This window comes from Haliaeetus leucocephalus, unplaced genomic scaffold (assembly GCF_000737465.1).
Source record: "Haliaeetus leucocephalus isolate CR32 unplaced genomic scaffold, Haliaeetus_leucocephalus-4.0 Scaffold656, whole genome shotgun sequence".
In the NCBI taxonomy this organism is placed as follows: Eukaryota; Metazoa; Chordata; class Aves; order Accipitriformes; family Accipitridae; genus Haliaeetus; species Haliaeetus leucocephalus.
Genome location: NW_010973092.1, coordinates 2,422,365 through 2,438,530, shown reverse-complemented (window position 1 = coordinate 2,438,530; position 16,166 = coordinate 2,422,365). Strand labels below are relative to the sequence as shown.

The 16,166-nt window shown below is 42.6% G+C and overlaps 2 protein-coding genes across 3 annotated transcripts in view; both read right to left on the bottom strand.

The window, feature by feature from the left end:
* FNIP1 (folliculin interacting protein 1) overlaps positions 1-695 on the bottom strand; it is a 67,781-nt gene extending 67,086 nt beyond the window's left edge. For both annotated transcript variants that reach the window (XM_010578828.1, XM_010578829.1), the window contains exon 1: positions 535-695. In XM_010578828.1, coding sequence (XP_010577130.1) covers positions 535-623 — 89 coding nt within the window. In that variant the 5' untranslated portion in view covers positions 624-695. The remainder of the gene's footprint in view (positions 1-534) is intronic.
* Positions 696-10,962: 10,267 nt separating this feature from the next.
* Positions 10,963-15,960, bottom strand: LOC104839070. The gene is made up of 7 exons (XM_010579190.1): positions 15,777-15,960; positions 14,038-14,125; positions 13,739-13,814; positions 12,648-12,708; positions 11,816-11,959; positions 11,260-11,379; positions 10,963-11,037 (listed from the first exon to the last, which is right to left on the bottom strand). The coding sequence occupies exons 1-7, from the start codon at positions 15,958-15,960 to the stop codon at positions 10,994-10,996; spliced, it is 717 nt and encodes a 238-aa protein (XP_010577492.1). The 3' UTR covers positions 10,963-10,993.
* Positions 15,961-16,166: the final 206 nt, after the last annotated feature.

Sequence of the window (16,166 nt, the reverse complement as noted above, 5' to 3'; positions counted from 1 at the left end):
GACGATGGGGGCCGAGCTGGGGGGGCTGATCCCCGCTCCGCAGCGGGCTGCCCGGGGTGGGGGGAGAAGACACGACCGCGCTGTGAGGGGGCCGCCCTGAGGGGAGGGGGAGGCTCGGCCCAGCCCTGAGGAGAGGCGGCCCCCGGGAGGGGAGGCAGCCGCTGAGGAGGCAGCGCGGCCGTCCCGACGTGGCGGCCCCGGCGAGGTGTGTGTGTGTGTGTGTGAGGGGGGGGAAGGCTCCCGCCCAACGCCCGCCTGAGGGGGCCCGCAGCGGGAACAACACGGGGCTCCCGCGGCGGGGCGAGGGGGGGACGGACCCCGGGGGCCAGCGGTAGGCGCGGGGCTGAGGAGAGCGGGGAAACCGCGGCGAGCGGCCCCGCTGCAGCACGGGCGGCTGCCGAAGGGGGAAGGGGGGCTACCTCCCGCTCGCCCGCCCTTCTCCGGAGCAGGGTGGGCGGCGGAGGTCGGCAGGAAACTGGGCGCAAGAAGTTTGGGTCGGGGGGGAAGGAGGGCCGGCCCCCCCGTCCCACTTACCTGAAGACGCAATCGTCCCGGGCGTCCCTGGCCGGAGAGATCAGTCCGTGCTTCTTGTTGAAGAGCTTCTGGAACAGGGTAGGCGGCATCTTGGGGCGCCGCCGCTGAGCCCCCGCCGCCGAGGCGCTGGGCTCCGCGCAGCGCCGTCCCCTCGCCGCGGCTAGTTCCGCCCGCCCGACTCCATTCGGTGTCACAGTCATATGACAGAAATTAGTCACTCGGCTCTGCCAGAAAGGGGAGGGAGGGCGGGCCGGCGGGGCGGGGCGCTGCGCGGGTTTCTGGGCGCTGACTGGCTGCGCCGGCGATCCCGCGGATGGAGCGACAGCCTGAAGCCCCGCCCTCCCCCGGTGGGGGCCGATGGGGAGAGAGGGGCCCCGCTGCGGCGATCGAGGCCGGACGGGACGGGACGGGACGGGACGGGGTCGGGGGGTCCCGCCAGCCCCGGTCGCCTGGGCAGCTCCTGCGGGCGCAGCCTGCCCGCACCGCCGCGGGTCTCTGTCGGGAAGCCGGGACGGCGCGAAGCGGGGCCGAGGTGTTTCCCCCAGAGGCTGGACAGGGAGAGGTGTGGGGGGGTGACACCACGCCGCGGGTTTATTGCCTTCTTCCGAGAGAAGCTCAGAGAAAAGCAGCAGAAAGGCAAAAAGAGGGTCACGAGCCACGCGTCGAGTCTTTCTTGTTGCTGTACCCCCAGCGCTTTAGGGGCTCTGCGTGCAGGGGTACAGCAGAGACGGGCGATGACTTCTTCTACCCCTAAACCTAGAAAAATCCAGCTCCTGCCCCTTCCTTCCCTGTACCTGAAGTGATTCTCCCAGAGCAGTAACAGAAATAGCACAGCTCAGATGCACTCGATTCAAAACCTACAGGGAAGGTGGACCGCCCGCATTTGCAAGCAGAGGAAGCCATCACTACAAATAAAACATCCGTCTACAAAGTAGTATTTAGGACACAATACCCAGCAGGTGAATCCAGAACAAGTATATAAGCAAAAAGTGTGATAGGCTTCGTAAAATCAAAAGGATCGGTGGATTTTTGCAAAACTCTTTATTAGTAAATGTTTAAATGAAATGGAAACACTGGTTACAGTTAACAGTCTCTTTCAGTGGCTCACTGTTCAGATACAACACTACTAGGAAGTTTAATTAAGGACTGACAAAACTGACTCATCTGCTTTCCCTAGAAACTGGAATTAAACTAAAACAGTGTATGATGTAAGATTAAATTAAGCAGATTACTTTTAAAAGGCGTAATTTAGTACATGTGTAACATATCTATACGATTCCTCACAACCATCTGTAGGAACTTTGTTCTTCATCTACTATAAGTTGAAGATAATTCTAACAGAAAATAGGAATTGATGTTTAAATGCATCTTTTTCCCCTTGTTCTGTAGGGAAGATAGATATGCCTGCCTGCCAGATTTACAGATGACAGACCCTTACATCCTTTCACCATGTGAAAGCCTCCTAGCTTCAAGATGGGCATATAAATACAGTCTCAAATACAAAAAGTCCGCAGGGAACACTATGAAATAATAGAATTTTGTCCAGGACATACAACTTGGCTTTCCATAGTTTCACAATTTAAGGCAATGAAGATTCAGCTAATCTCAAGTGCATTGCAATTCAACCTGATGGAGTCCCTTTAAAAGCAAATAGTAACCTGTTCCAAAACTCCTAAATTAACAGCAAGTGATGCCGATAGGCTTGATTGACATACCTTAAATCAAGGGAGCAGAGGATGGACAGTAAGAGAAAAGGGGATAAATTAATCATCCATTTTCCTGTAAAAACCTCCCTGTAGGCAAATCTTCATACCTACACAAAGAACATGAATTTCAACTTGTGTGTCCATTCAGTACGCATTGCCTTGGGCCCCAAACCTCTGCTTTCTGTGTTTAGAGATTATAAATCAAAACAGAACTACTTGCATGTAAGCTCTTAGTACACCTACCCCTATAGCACTCCGGTGCAAGAAGCAAACATCTTCCATCATCTCCGAGCACTTTAAGTCAAAGTCTCCTAGAACCACACTTCAGATAACACAAATAACCAAACAGTGTAAATGAAAAACCTCTAACAGATTCATGTATACATTTACTAAACACGCATCTGTTATGCACAATTCCTAGCGATAAAGTATTATCGCAGTTCTTGCATGGACTGACTCACTGTAAGCGATTCCATTCAAGCCATTAAGACTTCATCATGTCTAGGATGTGACAGAGCAGCCCTACTGACACTGAACAGATTTCTCTCCCAAATCACTGCACAAATAAGCTCTTCTGTACTACCCGTTAACTGGCTGTGACCCATAACCTTTATCCACTAATATGGAAGAGCCAGTTTCCACTTTGAATGAAATTTTATGCAGTCATTCTTCAGTTTAAAACCAAAACAGGGGAAAATGCCTTCCCTTTGAGAAAAGCAGAACAAGAGTAGATATTGTTGCGGCCTCAAAATGAGTAAAATTTCCTTCCCTGGGGCAGAGAGCTAGCCTCGTAATTAATTACACTTTCTCTAAGAGTCAGACAAAAGATGAAAATAAGAAGCAGCGCTTTCGTAACTGAAGGACAAGAGAGATTGTGGTTCGTGGTATTTCTGTCCTCCTGTATAGCCTCATCACATCAAGAAAAACAAAAGCAGAACTCGGCAATATTCAGGCTGCTACAGCCAACTCCACAGTTATACGCTGTATTTTCTCCTCCTGTACTCTCCAGTTAGTTTGCCAGTATTAGCCTGTTTCTTGTATAGAAACTACAAAATGGTTTGGGGCAAAATAAGTGTTTTTTTCCTAGGACTCCTAGAATAGCCTTACGATAAACACCTCTCATTCTGGACCATCCTTTACTTGAACAATCATGATAATCACAACTGACTACATAGATAACTTTCAATTTTGCTTAAAGCTACATCAAGGAGCTCACCTCTGTCTCCTAGGGGCTCTAGATTCTTGCATAATTACCAGTGGCTTAGTATTTGCAAGAACAAGGATATTGATAATTAGAAGCATACCCGAGAGGACTCCAAGGAGTTTTTGGCAGAACTCATTCTCCTAATGCTTAAAGGAAAAACAACTTAATGGCATAATTTTTAACCTTGAGCCATATAGTATGTTTATACAATACTTGTTCATAGACTAATCTAGCAGCATTTATTTGCACTTCCTTCTACCCCAGAGTAATGGGAAAAGGCTCAGGGTCTGAACTTTCTGAGGTATTTTCAAAGGTAGTCAAACTAATTGAAGTTGTGGGCTTCATAAGTCTTCCTGACATGCTCTTTTGCGAAATACAGAACTCCCTTCCAGGGCGTGAATGTTCTGGGTGATAATACTGAGAAACAAACTCAGACTTCAAGAGGATTGGAAAGCCACACTATCGGTTCAAAACATTGAAAAACTTCCTTTATGTCTACAGAAGAGTCTGAGTAATGAGTGTTGTAGTGAGAATGCTTTAAGGATCCAAACTACTTTACCTTGCAGTGAATTCAAGTAGAGAAAAACTGTGCTCTTGTCAGTGTTCTGAGGCATTCAGCACACTGCCAAAGAACGACACTTATGGATTAACAATCCACAAGTGGATTGAACTGGAAGCACTGGGAATCTAACTCATGTGCCACATAGTGTGAGCAGTAACCTCAAGATCCAGAATGCCAATATCCAGGTCTTGAGACAGTTCAGCTATAAAAGTTTTTTTTCCACCCTTGTATTCATGTAAGGCACCTACTTCCTCTGCACAAGTCTGAAGCCACTAGAAGAAACAACCACAGAGATAGGTGATATCCCAAAATAACTGAGATGAAATGGGAAGGACTCCGAGATGACAGTGGTTGGGCAGTGGATGTGCCAAGAATGGTGACAGTGCTGACCAGAAAAAGTTAGCTTGCAGTGATGGTAGGGTGAAGATGATCTATATTCATGTTTAGAAATCAGGTTACAGCAGAACCCACAGAGTCCTGTACCTCCAAAGTTCTGCAGACCTAAGCATTCAGGGAGTTTAATGGCAGCGTATTACTGACTTCTGAGTCCCTGAGAGTACGTGAATGCTTTACATACCCATTTCCAGGATGCAGTTACCTTTATAAACAGTGTTAACACTTCTTAACTCAAGTAGAGGTCACATCTTTAGATGCTAATGCTACTAGAAAAATCTAGAAATCTTAGCAGAGCGAGAACCAGAAATAATTCCATTAATGCAATTTGGTCTGCTGTTCTTGAGTCACACTTTTTTAAAACCTAAACGAACTAAGAATCATCTTTATGGAATCCTTCCAGAACAATGCCCAGAATAAGATCTAGTTGCTTGTACAAAACAATTTAATATTAAGTACTGGAGTAAACTACTTACAAGCTTACTGCAAAGCATTACACTAAATTTCAAATAATTTATGTGCCAAAAAATTACAGCCATTAATTACTGGTTAGTAGTTCTGTTTCACCTCCCTGCCACAGTAGCAAGACAGTTATTTCTTCTGTTGACTCTTGCTGAAACCCAGAGGTCTCATCTGTGTTTACAGTAGATCCAATTTTTGGTACTCGTAATAATATCTGGGGAAAAAAGTGGTAAGTTAAACACTATCAGTAAAGTGGCACATTCTCAAGTGTAAGAGAAAGCTCATTGATCTGACGAGCTGTTTAGGTGTTCAATAGATACCTATGTCATCATTTGTTTGGAGGAATCAATCTTGTATATCAACAGTGAGAAGAGAACAATAGTTTTGAGTATGTACATTCCTAGTAAAAAAGAGCATCATCTGAGAGACTCCTTGAGCAGAGATGAAAACATCCAGCATCGAAAAACACCACCACCACCTTTAGGCAGTCTAATTCCTGATCCCCAGGCTCCTCTAGAAGAGCAGTAACAAAACCAAACTTTTGTTCTGACAACACTTGCTGATTTCTGAGATCTACTTCCCTACCAAGTACAACCTATGTTCTGTATTACCACAACTCTCTTGGGCACATGACTTAACATCCTTGTTCTTTGATATGTACAGAAGCATCAAATGATTGCCATTAACACATACACACACATAAAAACACTTTCCTGCATTCTAGATACTGTATGTAACTCAATCTGTAATAAAGTAGGAGAGTATTTGGACCCAAGAGACTGCAATTCCATTAAAAATTTGTGTATATTCAGTATTTTTGAAAGCTATTATGCTTATGCAGTATCTCTGTATTAAATTAATGCAGCATAAATGACAAATGTAACTTGCAGAAAACTTGCAGACATTGTCTATAAAGAACTACTTCAAATTTAGGAAGACACATGCCATCCAGTGGCAGACTAAGAAACTTCAAGAGAGATCAGAAAGGGAGGAGATTCTACCTGTACAGGAGCGATGAGATTTGTACAGAGTTCTCATTTTTGTTTAACAAAAGTCTAGGAAGTGAGGAAAGGAGCTTCCCCTATGTTAAGAGTCTCAGGAGGAAAAAAGCAGAAACCTTTAGAGAGAAACTGAAAATCTTTAAAGAAAAACATACCCTATTACTACTTGAACTACTTTCAGGGGGGAAAAATACTGGATCCCAAAGAGCTCAGTTTAGCTGAGCAAATATAAAACACGCCAATGGCTGAAAGTTGAAGTCAGACATATTCACCGTAGAAATAAGGCACAGAATAATAATTTACTAAACAAGCTGCTATCTCTTCTAGGGAGCCTCCGCACAAGCAGTATGAGTGAAGCTCAAAGTTGTGTTTAGAAGCAACTGGAAGGGGTGCAGATATTCCCAGAGTTACCCCTTAGCACCTTCTGGCCTTAATGATCCAGCCTATGAAATGGCTAAATCGTATTAATTCCTATGATAAAGACCCTTGGAGGAGACAACATTAGTGTACTTTGTTAGCGAAGTACCGTTGCACAAGAACACTGTTAAGTCAGAAATTTGAAGTTTTCAGCGTCTTTTACTCTTTAGCCTTGTGATTTTTCCAAATAGCCAGACTTTAAAAAAAAAAAAAAACACAAACAAAAACAAACCTTTAAACACTCAAATAGCCAGTTACCATCTGCACAGTGAACCAATTCTGTATTTTATTACCTTCAGGCACTCCTTTGGGAAGCCAGAACGCTTCTGTGTTAACTGGAATTTGGTGAAGCCTGGAGTGCCTCTGGCATGGTGAAGTTCTGACAATGGAGCAGATTTCTTGCCTGCTACACAGAGGCTGAAAAGATTAATGATATTTTATTCATACAACTATTTCCATTGAAGAAATATTCTTCTATCTTTCTTCTAGGGAAATTAGACATGACATGCAGATTTCAAGGGATGGCATTAGAAAACATTTAAGACTACTTGTGTACACTTAATATGCTATCGGAAAGGGTGATAGAAAGCTGCAAAGCTTAAACATTCTCTTCAGCTGTTTGTAATACTGTTAGGTTTAGATATATAGTACATTACATACTAGCATGCCAAAACTGGATTTAAAGAGTGCAATAAAATTAGAACATTAAAAATATTATTTTCTTCTGGACTTAGAGGAATACTTTCTTTTTCTGAGCTCAGAGATGCAGGAACAATTTCTTCTGAATTTACATACAGACCTCTGGTGTTCAGGAATAGGTCTTCCCCAGGTGAGGCTTTGCACACTGGTGACAAGCTAAGCTACAGCTCCGTCAAAATACAAAACATACAGCATAACCGCCCAATTAAGTAATAGATAACAATTCAAATTGGCCAACTCCTGTTGGCTCACACAGAAGATGTTCTATTGCTTCAAAAATATGATTTAGGACTCCAGTGATTCCTGTCTCCAGCCTCCAACAAGACCCTGATGTTTTCTATTAATCTAGTATCCATAAACTCAAGTATGCTTGTAACAACACTAGGAAAGCCCAGTATGTTTTCCTGCGAAATAATGTGGTGCAAAATTAAGCAGTCTTTCTACTGTAACAGTTTCCCTTTTTCTCAAAAATTTTACAGTTTGCCAATTCAGTTGGGAGCTATGGCATGAAATCAACAGACATCACTTCTATTCCTCCAGAGAGAAGTGGTAGTACTGTACTGCCTTTACTGATAAAGAAATCAAACTGGCATTTAAATATCAAGTTTATTTGTATCGAAGGGGTAACACAAGTAAGGCTACTAGGTGCTGTTTTTACATTAGAAGATGTTGTAAAAAATAGAAAACAGATACCTAGGTTTTTTGTTGTAGTTTAACTGTCTAGCTAATAGAATTTAACAAGTAGTTTGTTGTGCAATTTGTATTGTAGCCTGAGGATAGCCAGAATTGGACTGTGCCATGAAGAATGATTTATTTGGTTTTAGACAAAATCTAGCTCTGCAGGCTGAGAATAACCAAGATTTTTTAGGGCTTTCTTTTCCTCTATGATCAGCATGGTGGAACTCATTTGCAAACAAAACTAGAGAAGAATTCAGTATCAGTTTCAAATTCTTTGCTGTTTCTTGTTAGTCCTACAGTATTCCCCTAGTACACAGTACTATTTATAAGAACTCTATTTAGAATTGCTAGTAGTTTTTCGGGTTTAAGTACTGAATTCCTGTCATCCACTGTTTTTTGGTCTTACAGTCTCCAAGACAAAGAATCAGTTTACTGCAGCACAGAACACACACATTTCAGGTCCCCTTCACAACTAGGGGATAAAGCACTTCCTACCACTTCTCATATTTAATTAAAACTTCTGTCATGATTCAAAACTCTTACTTCAATTTTATGCCTTTGCTAATTAGCAAGGCACAATGGCAATACTTACCACCACAGCATCTGTCTGTTTGGATTGCAGTACTTCTGCTGTCAACAACCCCACTGATTTGGCTGCAGTGTTTCCTGGGGCATCAAGCCGACTGAATGATGATGATGTACCTTCTTCTAATGCATTAGAATTTTTTTCTTTTTTCTTACACTTCAGCATTTTGGGTTTAGCAGTTTGATTGTCAGGCTAAAGGGTGAAACAATTACATTTTGTGTTATAAAGTGAATCTCTATAGTCTGGTAAGCACTAACAAAGAGACTCCCACAGTCATACTCAAGCTCTACACAACTGGTTTGGTACCACTGATACAGTCAGTCTGAAAAACAGTAAGCTTCGGGGGTATCCATGACTATTACTGCTATCCAGAGGCAGAGGCAAGCTACTGGCTCCCTGCCATTGCCCGCAGGCAGCCCTTTCAAGGGAACTACTATGCTTTGAGGTGGAGTCTTCCACCTATACAAGGAAGGAGCAAGGGAGCAAGTCACCTGTGTTACAACCTGGCTGATTTATTAAGGATCTTTCACCTTTCTTTCCGGTCCTAACGGTGAAGAACAGCGCATACCAGTTTTTAGGTCTGGAGTTCTCTCTCTTCCAGCTGTAATTTTACAGACTTTTTTTCCTGTGATAAATTTCCAACAAATTAATTAACTTTGAGACAAAGACCACGGCTAGTCTCCAAACCTATGTCTCACAGGATGGTTTTCAAAGAGGGATCATTCCAAAGCCACCCATGTAAACAGACTTCCTGCCTTCAATAAAATCCTCATCTCCCTCTCCCCACCAACAGGGCTGCTTTACTCCTCTCCCTTTCCTTGAGGAAACAAGGTTGCTTATTAATCTAATGTCCACCTGGCTGTTTACTGCTAGACACACATACTGTGAGAGCAGAGGAACTGCATAATCACAGCAGCCTTTGCCACTGGCAACTTCTGCTGCTACTACAGTCCAAATTAAGCAGGGGAACATTATGTGGTACCTGGGCCACAGCCAGAATTGCATCAGTCACAGTTCAGAACTGTAGTTACATGAGGGACTCCTAAATAGCATTTGTGAAGCTGCTGTGAAATAAGTTCAAGTAAGGAGCATGACACAAACAGTTTTGTTCCTGGATAAGTTAAATAAGAAATGCTCACTTTCATTGAGCATCACAGGTGATGAAACAGAAAAATGCAGGGTTTGGGTTTTTTGGTTTGGTGTTTGTTTTTTTTTTTGCTTTGTTTTGTTTTTTTCCTTCTCCTAACATGTTAATTAGAACCAAGTCTTATTTACAGGGAAGATTTTAAATTCACACTTTCCTTTCTAGACACAATTGAGCTTAGCCTGTGCCAGGAGGACAAATGACCCAGTGGAAGACTGGTTCTGATATTCTGCCATCATTTAAGTTTGGGTAGGATATTCTGTTGTCTCACAGCTAGTACAACTGCTTCATGTCATATTTTACCTGCCAGAGTAGTTGAAACACTTAATGCTGAAGAACTGTAATTGGAATTTGATGGTCTCTTTCTAGGAGAGGAAGAAAAAAAAAGTGAACAACTATTCTGAATAAATGGTAACATTCAAAAAACCCAATGTATAAGGAAATCATAGGAAAATATAGACTGAGTGAAAAGGGATAAAGTTTATTTTTAAAAATATTGTTACTGAGTTACTTCATCACACTTTACAGTTATTTAATAGTTCATCAAGTCACACAGCTTATTCTGAAGATACTTGCAATTTCAGACCCACAGAAGACATTCACTACAGTAAAGTACTCAGCATTGAAGCATACCAGGACAGAACATATTTAAGGAGTATGCAGTAGAAAATTAGGTTCACAAGAAAACTGAGATTGAATTGTGTAGAGACCTGTAACACTGTAGGATTGGTATAAATGAGTTATGAATGGAAATGTCTGCATGTAAGATTAAACAGCAGCAAAAGGGTTAAAAGAAATTATACTGTTCCTAGAAAAACACTCATGTTACTCAGATTTTTATGTCAGGACCTGAAGGCAGCACTAGGACAAGGCCAACTATAGAAGACCCTTCACTGTGATAAAACCACACCACAGATGACTTGTTAGGATGTCACATTTTCTTGCTAACAACAGGAGGGTGACAATAGGGTCACAGCATATCACATACACCATTCTGCTTCCTCCTAGACATGTATTCCAAATAAGAAAAAACTGACAATGGGCAGCAAGCTGGCCCAAGATTTATGAAGACTGAAGTCAGCAAGATTCTGAAGCAAAAGAGTGCCCCATGTAAGCTGATGATTCCTAAAGAACATAAAATATCTGCTCAAAACCTAATTTTGTCCCGGGCAAGCACAGAACACCAGAGACTTGACCGCAGGTACCCTTCATACTCTGTACTGCAGAGGCAATCCTGGCCAGACTGCCTGGGCACACATATCCTGCTGCCTGTGACTGAATGAAATCCAACAGAGTTAAGTGCAATTGGATAACAGCAACTTATTTAGGGATTTTGTAAATAAACATCACCTTCCTCTTCCACAAAATCCTTCACTGAGTTTTCTTACATTCATTTCCCTACAGCTGCAAGACCAAAACAAAAGTCTGTAAGGCAAACTCTTAAAAGACTTAATGCACCAATTTCAAAGTTAGTGAGGACGCAGGTAGCTGAAACTCAACAGAAGTGTTTGCAGGATCAGAGGCTTATTCATACTAGCCTTTCTTTTAAATATCATTCAAAAGAAAAACCTGAACATTTAGATGCATCAAAGAGTCTGATTTGCAGATTACCTTCTAGTGTTTTGGTCTCGAAAATCCTCCCACACAGGTTCTAAAAAACATAAAAGCTAAACTTTAGAAGCTAAGCAGACCAGACAATATTTTAGTGCACACTAAAGTATAAAGCAAGACATTAGAAGCAAACACAGACCACTAACAGGGAGCTGTTCCCTGTCATGCAGGCATGCCATCATTACATACTTTATACAGGTTCCTTGCACTAGAGTTAAATTTCTTTATGCATATGTTCTGAAGCATTGTAGAAAAGACTTACCTAATATTGCTGAAAGATTTGAGATCTGCGGCATCTTATCTATGGTCACTGCTTTGCTGGAGTCCAGGAGAGTAGAGTTCTTGTACTTGCCAGAGTCCTCAGAGTAAAAATTACTTCTTTCTGGACAAAAAAGATGTAAATGCAAGCTTCTGGCGATGAAATTCATTGAGTTATTAAATTTGTGACTGAACTGAAAGCAATCACATTTGCAAGACAGGAACTTTAAAGCAAAGTGAAAGCATTGTCTTGGCTCAAACAGCTGCAGAAAAGTTTGGGAGGAATTTGGCTCAAAACAGGTTTGTTGGTCATCCCCAATAAACAGCTTGTGTCAACAGGGAATACTTTAAATTTACAGTATGATTCAAATTACACCAGGACCTGATTCACAGTGGATTGCAGGACCAGATATACAGATCCCATGTTAAGCACAGGTTGGCTTATAGCAAAGATCTGACCCGGTGAGTCACACCAAGAGAGGCCACTAGTCTTTCTATTATAGATAGTCCGCCCACATTTTCTACATCAAATAAAGCTCAAAAAAACCCAGAAGTCTCACCTGAGCCATCATCTCTGAATGTTTCAGGGGATGGGCAACTGTTCAGGCTGTCACTAGTACCTGCGTTATAATCTGCAGTTGAATCTACATCTAAACACTCTAGGAGAAAGGTTGAAACACCTGTGGGAAGAGTCATTCCTGTACCTAGAGAAAGAGACAAAAAAGGCAGCTACCAAAATAAAGTATCATCTTGTACAAAGCATCAGGATTTCCTTATCTAAGTCTCATTCCTGTGATGAGCTAAATATTGTCAAGTCGGTATCTTATACCACTTCATAATACAATTAAAGAAACAAATAAACAAAGGGCATCCTGAAGGCCCATTTACACTACTATAAGCTAACAGAAGACACCTTCCATGCCCAAGGCTCACTAGAAATACCTGAAGTATTTAGCCTTTGATAAGGTAATTGTTAGTCAGGTTTGTTTTCAGAAGGACAAACTGTTTAGGCACAAGCATTTAAAAATGCAGATTTGAGTAAACTGAAGAACTCACATCAGCAACTAGTTCTGTCAATGATAAAACCAAGTTCATGTGGTTTTCAACAGGCTGGACTCAAGACTGTCTCAGGTCTTGTAGGTCTCCTATCCTGTTTGTGCTGCTGACAATCAATTCATGTGAACCTAGCCACATGCTGGAATAAGAGGCAGAAGTCTAGCCAGTGGTCTCAAAACCTGTACTTTCTAATGTCACGTGGTCAGAACAAGTACAAGAACAGCACACCAGTGCTTTTATAGAAATACAATTAAAATTATGTAATTAATTTTACATTTAGTTTTATACAGATACAAAAATATATTTACTAATATAATGTATTGCCATCATACTCACTTGAAGTCACTTCAGCATTTTTCAAACTTTCTTTACTTTCAGAGTTGATTATCAGGGATTCCTAAAATCAAATGACCAATACAAACAACCTGAGAAAACTGGATGTAGACAAAGAAATGCAATTAAATGTATTCCTACATTAGTAGATGCTCAGAAACTTACTGTCTGGTACTCTACCACTTAAACTTGCTATTCACAGTGTAATTTGTACCAGGGTGTCTCATGCATCATTAACAAATCTGCGATCTGACTTATAGTTCTAAAATTCATAATGAATACCCAATCATTTGATCCTACAATCTTTGCTGGATGAGACTTCCAATGAAGGCTACTGACATCAACTGAAGTTATGCATAAGATAGCAGCAGAGTAATGAATTTCCTTGGGTTTTTTCCTTTTTTTTTTTTTTTTTAATAGAGGGGCCCAATTCATGCTGCTCACTTTCAGAATCCTAGACAATTTCTATAAATACAAACAATTATGTTGTGTACATAATGTATTCTATGAAACTAAGCATTTGCAGGAAACGTAAATAATTGCTGGACTCTAAATAAGCGCTAACATTTTAAAGAAAAATAGTTTTACACCAATATCACTGGAGTCCTTTGCTATAGCAGATTTCAGTTCAAACACACCTGTTGAACTATTTTCTCACTACTGCAGTATTAACTGTCCTGTAACACTTCTGCTCAGTCATCTCAAAATACTTTGTTCCAGTTTTACTAACATGAGGAAGAGCGCAACAGTGACTTGCCAAAGGTCTGTGTCTGAACTAGAAGTGCGCAATTCTCTGGAATCACACTCTAATGAGATATCTTCCACACAACACAACTGCTATGACCTTTCCTCATTAAGGATAATTAGTATTGATGTTTTCCCATGCTACCAATAGCTCCAACAGCTTTTATTCTGGCCAAAGACACAGGAAAATGTCACCAAAATACAGGACCAAGTTCAGTCTCAAAAATGATCACACACACATAAACATAACTCACAGCAAATTCTACTTGATTAGAAAAAGAATTTAATATGTCACATTTCTTTATCCTCCATAAATTACTAGTAGATAAAGAGCAAGACAGCATTCTCACCTTCAGCAGCACAGTGCTTTCTTCTATTTTCTCTTTTTTTCCAAAGTCTGTTGTTTCTTTGACATTCACTTGATTGCTGCAGTTGAAGAACAGAGCTGAGCTCAATACACAGAGCTACACTGTTCTAGAGGAAGGGGACAAAAACTACAAAATGTCTTCATGAGGTGCCAACAGTCTGACAAGCATCAGTTTACTGATAATTCAGACTGCATATCTCCAAAAGACATCTCATGCAGGCAAAACAATATTAATGATTAGCTAGTGTTAATAACGGTGTATTTGAATGAGTTCTAACAGACCTTCGGCTACATGAATAGCTCACTTCAGTGACTTCAGAATGTTCTTTAATTTTTGGTAGGGTTTTCACACTGGACTTTCTCTTCAGGCCTAGAGAAGAATAAGTAGTTCAGTAGTTTTAGTTTTAATATTAGAATTTAGATGATTATTTCTAATAGGGCACCTTTAGCTGTTTCCCCTCTTCAATGCCCACAACAATTTTTGACCCTACTACCACAAACAGTGTAAAGTCTGAATTTGCTTTATTATTTTTACCCAAGCTTTTTTTCAAGCAGTATATCAGCAAGACAAAAAAAAGAGCAGACTTCAAGAACTACTTCAGGTGTTTCAGAAACCTGCTGATTAAAAGGAAAAAGAAAATACCTTGGAAGTGACCTTTAGGTAGGTTCAAAGCAGTTTGAGTCTAAATCAGTTTTAAATGGAGTTTATGAGGAGTATCATAGGAATTTCTATATAAACTGGTCCTCACTGTATGTAATCCCAAAGGCTATGATGACACAATTACTTAGGAACCTGAAAATTTCAGGGATGTATTTTCTTACTCTAAAACCAATTTTATAAGTTGTTTAGCTTTGTTTTATTTTCAGTGGCCAGGAGCTAGAAACAGCCAAACTTTCTTGAGTTACGCTTTTATGACAGCAAGTTAAAAGAGCATCCATCCCTATGCCAAGAAATGGGTCTGAAGTACCACATTTCCTCAGGACTGCAGAGAGCCCTTTAGCTGAAACTCCCTGGGAGTTCAGGACTGGACAGTGTATGAGCAGGACTCATCCCTTTCCCTCTTTCTTCCAAGCATATATAAGTAGGAAAAGCAAACAGTCCTCAGGGCTGCTAGTTGCACCCAGTTGTGTATGCAAGAGTACTAAACACCTACAAGAGCACAAGTCAGCAGAGCAGGATCAAGACAGAAGCTAATGTTCATCGTACCCTGTAACAGTAAAGTCTTACCTTTAAGTTACCAAGATCAGTGTGGGACCAAGACATCCCACACTGGTCTTCCCCATTTACTTTAGCAAGCCACACTATTAATGTCAGCCTTTACTTGAATCCCATACCTTTTCCTCAGACGGCGTTTTTTTTATTTAAGGTCTCCAATTCTTAACTCTGAGATCTGCTAAACCGCATTCAACAATGAGGCTGTTCCCTTCGAGGCACAACTTTATGCTATTTTTCAAACTATCCTGTCAAAGGCGGGCAAGGGTTTTTCTTGCCATTGCTGAAGGAAATTATTAGATGGGGGGGGGGGACGACACACGACACACCTTACACAAAAGGAAAAACACTTTTTATTACTAACTAACAGCCAAAACAGAGGAAACAGCCCTGTTTCCAGATCAGCTGCCTGCTTTCTCCATGCCATAAGGGACATGGGTAACAAGCCGCTTCCCAAGCTCACACAGGACCACCTCGGCTGGACACAAAGGCTGAGAAACCCAATGCTAGACGGGCTGGGGGGGGGGTCACTGAAGCCACACAAGATTTATCAGACCGCTACTGATAAGAACCTTCCCCGGAGGGTGGCTCAACCTGACCGGCATCCTTACCCGCTCCTCAAATTGCCCTGACAACACCAGTATTGGACAAAGCACAGCACGCAGCCCCCTCCCGCCGCCCGCCTTCGCCCTTGGCCCAGTCGCCTCCCCGCTGGTGCGGCCTCCCGGCCCGGCCCGGTCCCCGCGGTCGTTCCAGCCCAGCACGGCGGGGCCCGCAGAACGCCGCCGGCGGGAAGAAAAGCGCTTACTGCCGGCCTCCGGCCCGCGGGGACCCGCGCTCCCAAAGAGAAGCCGCCGACACGACTGGGAGACGCCGGCCCGCCTGCCGGCTCTGCCCGGGGGAACGGCCGCCCCCGGTAGCGGGGACGAACGGCGTTTCTTCCGCGGTGCCTTCCCGCCCTGGGCAGCGCTCTGCCAGCGGGACGGCTCCATTTCGGACCGCGTCTCCTCAGAGAGGCGGGAGGAGACAAATTAGGGCTGGGCTCCGGCTGCCCTCAGTGGACGACAACCGCCCGCTCCCCGCGGGCAGCGTCCCCTCAAAAACCGCCTCGTCCCCGCCGTTAAACCGGCGCCCAGCCCGCCCCACCCCGCATGCGCGGCGGCACCCACGGCCGCCCGCTAGGCGGCGCCATCACCCC